Raw genomic sequence first — 7382 nt, 5'->3', positions numbered from 1 at the left:
ACCTCCCTCCCCCCCCCACTCCCATTACTCTGCTGTACAATAGCTGCCCACTGCTCCTAGTACCAGACTCCTGGTACTAGGTTGGGTTAAATGCAGAGAACAAATGTCACTGTGTGCTCTGCATGTGTGACCATTAAAGAGGGGTTCATTCCTCCCAATTCTATTCTATTGTAATCCTCCGTCAAAAGAGGAGTTTGGGGTTGTGGTTGAAACCAGAAGCAGCCACGTAGGACTCGCTATCGACAAACTAAGAAGCCACAGGATTTTAAATAAATAAATAACCAAGGAGCAAAATACAGGGCTATTGGGATGTTGGTTTCCTGACATATATTATATGTTATAATAAGGACTAATCCACTCTATTCATGTATTTTTCTTTTGCTCTCCCATTATCTCTATCTTACATTCCCTCCAAGAAAGAAAAAGTGGAGTGATTTAGAAAGCCTCCACTGATCATGTAAAGGGTCAAGGTCAGTTTGGACTCTTCTGCCCAGCAGGAGAGACTTTATAAGCCTGATGGCCTTTGAAGTCCTCGGAACGACTGCAAGAAAACTCTCCTTCCTGATCAAAGAACGAAAGAGACAGGGAAATCTGAAGAATACGATACCTTGCCGGAGCTGTATGAATGATGATGTATACAGAATACATACTTATGAGTTACTGTGGATGTTATTTTTTCGTATATAGTTTAGAGTTGCACAAGGAACATTAGCATTATCTGCTGAGGACAAATCTGCAACTTAAGTGAGAGGTTCAGGAGCATTTGATTTAGTCTCAGCTCCCCTAATGTTGTTATTGCCTGAGAATCATTTCCATCGTCGGTGCAGTTACAAATAGAAAGAAGAATCATCTAGAAATGAAACCAAATGAGCTCAGTTTTGTACCTCGCAGTGAGGTTGGCTTGACTCTGAACTATCTGCATCAGTCATGTGGCTGTTTACGACTCAGCTGACATGTGTCATAATTATCCATAACTTAATAATGTATGAAAAACCACACTGACGAATCGTATGGATTAGAATGCGAGATTTCCTAGCATTGTGGTGGTGCCAAGAGGGCCTAATTTATGGATTTCTTTGCATACATTCATAACAAATAACAATATAATGTTCATGATTTCATAAATAGTAAAAGGAAAATAAAACGGGTATTTTTTCATATAGGGCACAAGGCATATGATTTGATAAGCCAACTCAAACCAGCGCATGCATCAAGTTATTTTAGAAACAACAGGAACAGATCTAATGTTATTCCAGTCAAAGGGGATATTAATAATCACTTTGATTCAAAAAGTTGAAGTAAAACAAGTCTGACTTAGTCCTCAAAAGGCTTTTAATGCGGGACTATGAGTTTGCCGTTTCCAATCGTATGTTAACTTTCTTTTTTTGTAGGATTATCCTTTACCACCCCATTACAAATGACCCATTATTATTCTCCGATGTTTGTTGTTTTTGTGTGAATATCCAGAATGGGACCGATGATAAGAGCTGCAGCCGTAAGCTAAGTGACTTCAGGTCCTCCGTATCGTTTTCCTTTCATCATCACCACAGACATCAGTTGGTTCATTGACCCACTGATGTCTCTCCAGTATCTCTGCCTCCCAAGATAGAAGCAGAAGACTGAGAGCTGCTCCTCTGTGTCTCCTGTATCTGCGTCACTGACTGATAATCACGTCTTTACCGGCAGCCTTCACTTGATGCCTTATCTCAGCCTGGGTGTGCCAAAACGGATGCACACCATGGGATGCACGTTCCCTAACTGGGGGTTGTGTGTGTGGGGGGAGGTGTTGGGATCTGGACACTCATCGGTGATCATACTATCAAAGGTGAGTGTGTCAACAAGTCTCCTCCTTTATTTCAATCTGTACCACACAAAAGAGAGAACATGTGTGTGTGGGATTGTTTTAGTCACACCTACTTGGCTTTCTACCCCTTTCAATTTCTCATGACAACCCCATAATGCAACTGTTTCTTTAAACAGAACGTGTCAGAACAGATACATTTGACCCATTTTGCAGATGAAGATATACATATAGTTAGATGCTATTTCTCAAGTCAATACTTGCATGTGGTATTTAAAATAATGTCACTCTGCTTTTATTCTGCCACAGTAAATCGGCAATTACACATTGTTTTAACTCTTCATTAACATTTTGGGTATACTTCGGCCCCCTGAATTTCATCCAATGCTTCCACACATTACATCAAAGCCTTGGTATAAAGACCCGGATTTAAATTCAAAACGCACTGTCTGGAACTAAATACTAGATAGATATCTAGCGATGTCATGTTATGTGGTACGACAGCTCTTTGCAGTCACCACTGTGAAGATGAGTGATGACTGCGAGGTTATAAAAGAGGTTACCGCGACCTCTTCAATGTCCATCTCACTACATGCTCCCTAATGCAGCGATCCCTAAAGGGGAACACCACTTTAAATTAAGAAGTCAATGTGGGATTTCCATTGCCTATAGGTTCAATAAATAAAGATTCATGACTTTTCCTGCTACTCTTTTAAAGCAAGAAACCAGAAAAGTCTTACATTTGATGTTATCACATATTAATAATGGAGCTGCTCCATAGATATCCGGATTTTGTGGAACTACAGAATTTTTTCTTTTTGTACTCAAATCAGCTTTATTTTATCCAACCATTCTGAAACAACAATTCCCCTTAAATGCTCTGTGAAATATATTTCGCAAACATATTTGTTTATGGAGCAATTCCAGAACTGAAATCCCAAATCTTAGTTGAATCACTCTAGATTTTGGATTCAGGAGAAAATTGGTCATGCGTTACAATATGTCAATAATACTTTGTATGCATTTTGAGAACAGGAAGAGTTCCCCATTTTACGTGGTTGTTTCCTCTTAGCCTAAACATGTATTAAGAAACTTTAAATCCAAGTTTGCAGGTGCAATCTTAAATGTACAGTATGTGTAATCAAACCCTCAAAAATAAAATATTCACAAAATCAATGTAAGTTGTCATCAACATGTATTTTGCAAGTTTGAACTAATTATTAATGACACTTTATTTAAAGAGGGGCATTATCACAACAGACATCAACTCCAAAAAAGACAAAAACAGCCTAAGACCAGATTTCCAAAAAGGTTCTTTAATAAATAGCGGCAAAATGACTGACTTTAAAAACATCAGCAGCTCGTTGTGGCAAACATGTGGGACAATTAACCACCTGAAGAGCTAAAGTATCATTTTGTTTGCTGTTGAATACGATCACCATTTCTGAATACAACAAACAGGGCGCAGGTTAGACAGAGGGTGACGAGATGACTTTAAGTCACTCCCCTAGAACTCCGTTTACAAATATAAGCCTCCATGTGAATCGCATAACAGTTTAGAAAGGTCCTTTTTGTGGAAAATGTCCAACTGGTTGACGCAATTGTGACAAACTGAAAGGGGAAAAATAAATCAGTGTGAAATGTTTGGACAAACAATGTGTCATTTTGATCCCACCAATGATGCCAGAATGTGACCGACTCTTCTTTAAACTAAATGGCAGATAACAGAAAGCGTTGGCCCCCCACACACACACACATCCGGAGTAAACATTCCACATTAGCAAACACGAGGACCTGGGAGTCCGCAGAGGGATCTAGACACACTCCTTGGCTATCAGCTCCCCCCTCCCCACACAGGACACATTTACTCTCTCCGTGGCTACGGTGAGTGATGACTGCTCTCTGGTTTTACTTCTGAGTGACAATCACAGGAGGTCCTGTTGTGCTTTGGGATCGTACTGTCCATGCCTCGTTGTCTCTTCATTTCCCCAATGTTTCCATTTGTGGTTTTCTGTGGACTGCTACTGTAGGAACAGTATACTAAAAGCCATGACGACACAGCAGCAAGCCACCCACGGACTCTTCCGTTCACCTGGAGCAAAGAAATGATGTAAAGTTGAATGCAGAATTGCTTAGCAACATTTCAGTAATGCTATGATAAAAACACATTATGTATCGTAAAATAAGGGGTAATCATAGGCTTACCTATTCGGGCACACTTCCAGAAAATTCCTAGAAGTCTAAAAGAAACACATAATAAACAAAATGGTAAGCACAAAAAAAGACTCAAATTATTTGACCGCTTTGTGAAAGTTGACCGTCTAATCACTATAATAAAACAATGCTTTGATCTGGTGATACAAAAAGTGAAAAAGGGGCTGCAGTTTTAATATGTTGAGGTAGCTACAGTAACTTCAAGTCAGACTCCTGTCCCTGCTTTACAAGAGGACTGTGACCACTTTGGTACACAACCCCAGACAGCTATCAGATGTCAGTGTCCATGTGAAGCCTGGGGTGTTCACATGGGGAAAGGGGGGGGGATCAGGCAAATCGTATTATCTCCAGTGACAGCTGAGGGAAACTGGCATTCCAGGCCTTCACTTTTCTCTGAGGCGTTTGCTGGCCTTCGTGAGGGTGGGTGTCTGCAAATGTACATTTTTAAACTTTCAAACTGACCAGATGGGGTCAGCATTTTATTTGTATTTGATTGATTTAGGATAGTCCTGGTTTTAAAATGTATTTGTAAACATATCATATTAATATCTGTTCTGTACAACACATACATTCTTCCCCTCAGACTCTAGACTATCCCTACCACACCAGAATAATTTGCAAAATGGGTCAACAAAAATAACAGTTCATGCCTTAGTCAACAAATCTATCAAGAGGGACACTATTAAACCATCCATCTGCCAGTCTCAGTCTCATGTGTTCGTCTGAAGAGGGCGTCCCTCCCTGCTCCAATGGTGTGTGTGTGTGTGTGTGTGTGTGTGTGTGTGTGTGTGTGTGTGTGTGTGTGTGTGTGTGTGTCTGGGTGAGAGAGAAGAGTGTGTGTGTGTGTGTGTGTGTGTGTGTGTGTGTGTGTGTGTGTGTGTGTGTGTGTGTGTGTGTGTGTGTGTGTGTGTGTGTGTGTGTGTGTGTGTGTGTGTGTGTGTGTGTGTGTGTGTGTGTGTGTTGTGTGTGTGTGTGTGTGTGTGTGTGTGTGTGTGTGTGTGTGTGTGCGTGTGTGAGAGAGAGAATGCGCTTGGCTGTTCCTGGGCTGTGCCAGACGTATTAGAAGTGGATCATGGAGTTAGTACATCCAAGAATAATAATGATTCAGTGTGAAGAACATTTAGGCCTTCTGCCTCTTTACTCGCATCAACGAGGAGCGCCTTATTAGCTGAAAACATAAGCAAGTGTTCTTTAAAGGCAGTTACATAGGGATGGAACATTGCAAGGCTAAAGCTTTATCGCAGACCATTTCTTGTGTTGTTGTTGTTTTTTACCCCAGAGAGAAATATCATTAATGTCAGTTGAAATACAGAAGTGACCACCTAGGAATCAACTATTATAATGAAGACGTTTATGGAGACGGGACCTTGAAGGCTAATGCATAAGCTTTACATGACAAATAATTTGTGTGTTGAATGATTGCCTCGCCTTGCATTGTCAGTGATAGCTGTACTACTACACAGTAGCATGCACTGAATGATATGACTGGTGACAGACAATTATTAATTTTTAACCCTGATACTAAGACTTTAATGTAACAAGATGATTTGGTTATGCAGCTTTTTATAACATGGTCTCCTTCAAAGACATGAAGGCAGGCATTTGAGCGTTCAAATGACTGGAAAGACTTCAATGGCAGCTTCATTGTTAAGTATCGCAAACAGTATCTGATCATACCCGGTCTTGTTCTTGTCTATCAGGCTGGGAGCCAGTGCTCTGATGTAGGCACAGGTACAGATCAGGAGGAGAATCACCGTCAACAGTGACTGGAAGTTGAATATGGCCGACTGCAAGATGACACAGAATTACATATTTAGTACAGACAGGATCTAATGCAACTTAACATCAATAAGTCATAAAATCCAAAACACTGACTTCACTTTCGTTAATATTCTGCAACACTGATGTAATGCTACTTGTTATAAGGAATGTTGTTGGACAAGCCGTTCCTCCTGTGTGACAAAGACGTGGGCTGGCTCTGCAGACACAAATGGACTCACTGCTGTCAAAAAGACTTCACGCCAAATTGAGGAAAAGGAAATAACATGTTTTTCTATATGGTGCCAGTGAAAAATATCCTACATATGCTTTTTCTACGAGATCACTTACCTGCCTAAAAGGTATATGGGCATAAAAAAAAAATATATATATAACAAAGTGTAGGACCTCGTCAAACTCACAAGAAATCACAGTTAGTTGAAGATTTGTAATTATGATTTAGTGTATTAAAAGCGTATTTCAACACCCATGTCAAACAGGCCGTGTGTCTGCTGAGGCTTCTAAAATGGTAAGCAATTCAAAATGATGATAATATAAACTAATTCACCCACTACATTCATCAGTCATCCTTTCACCATTTGATATCTACAATGGAGTACAGGACATCTCAGACAAATCCAAGAATGCTCAATGAGTCATACATTTATTTAATTCAATGAACTATCTACTTGTGAAGGTACTCCAACACCCTGCCAAGTTTGTTTTGTTCACTCACATTAACATGTGCATTAATCCAAGAGTCTCTTTTTAGGTAGTATTCACATAAAATGCTCTCATTTAATCCAGAAATAACCGTTTTAAAACTACAATAACTTATTTTAATAATAATAATAATTATAAAATGGGTGATATATTTGATAAACATTATTGTGCATATACTAATTAAATAATCAACAAGTACATTCATGCATACTTTTGGCTCTATAGCACTAATTATCATCCCTCGAACAGGCTGTTTGTTATTGATTCATGTGTTGAATATGTAGAACGTTGTTGATCATTTGCTAATACAAGTATGCTTTTCATTACGATTGCAATTCAATAAGTTATTTGGGGAATACTTAAGTTACCTGCAAACCGACAGACTTTTCCTTATAGCCAAACACAGATGCTCTATGAACTATGGTGCATCTACGTGGCACATTGCGCTGCTGCATTCATAACAATACTCAAGCATTTGCTATTTTCTTATGAAACCCTCTCATTGACACAGAAATGGATCTAAGATGGTGATGTTAAAATGTATTGTAACGATGTTTAAGCACGGAAACATTCATCTTACAGCTTGACTGGCTAAACGTTTAGCCTATTTTAGCTAACCTATGCTAGCGAGATAGTTTAGCATTTACGTCCTACTTTGCACCGAATTGTAGCCGTTAGTTGCTTTATGAGTGTTTCGTGACACTGATTAGAAGTAGTGTGTGTGTTATGGAATATGTTTAAAATATGCTGTACAAGAGCCAAGGCGAGTTATAAATAAAAACAAGCTTACCATTTTTGTCAAGTCAAAGCCACATCACACTTCCTGCTCTCTCGAAGATACGTAACGTAACTAACGTAACTTTACGTGACGTAATTACGCGCTCAA

The 7382-nt window shown here is 39.4% G+C and overlaps 1 protein-coding gene across 1 annotated transcript; it reads right to left on the bottom strand.

Annotated features, from left to right (window-relative positions):
- Positions 1-3097: 3097 nt before the first annotated feature.
- tmem167a (transmembrane protein 167A) lies at positions 3098-7382 on the bottom strand. The gene is made up of 4 exons (XM_034090720.2): positions 7287-7382; positions 5693-5802; positions 4007-4041; positions 3098-3893 (listed from the first exon to the last, which is right to left on the bottom strand). The coding sequence occupies exons 1-4, from the start codon at positions 7287-7289 to the stop codon at positions 3823-3825; spliced, it is 219 nt and encodes a 72-aa protein (XP_033946611.1). The 5' UTR covers positions 7290-7382; the 3' UTR covers positions 3098-3822.

Source organism: Pseudochaenichthys georgianus, chromosome 9 (genome assembly GCF_902827115.2).
Source record: "Pseudochaenichthys georgianus chromosome 9, fPseGeo1.2, whole genome shotgun sequence".
NCBI lineage: Eukaryota > Metazoa > Chordata > Actinopteri > Perciformes > Channichthyidae > Pseudochaenichthys > Pseudochaenichthys georgianus.
This window is presented reverse-complemented; position numbering and strand designations above follow the sequence as displayed.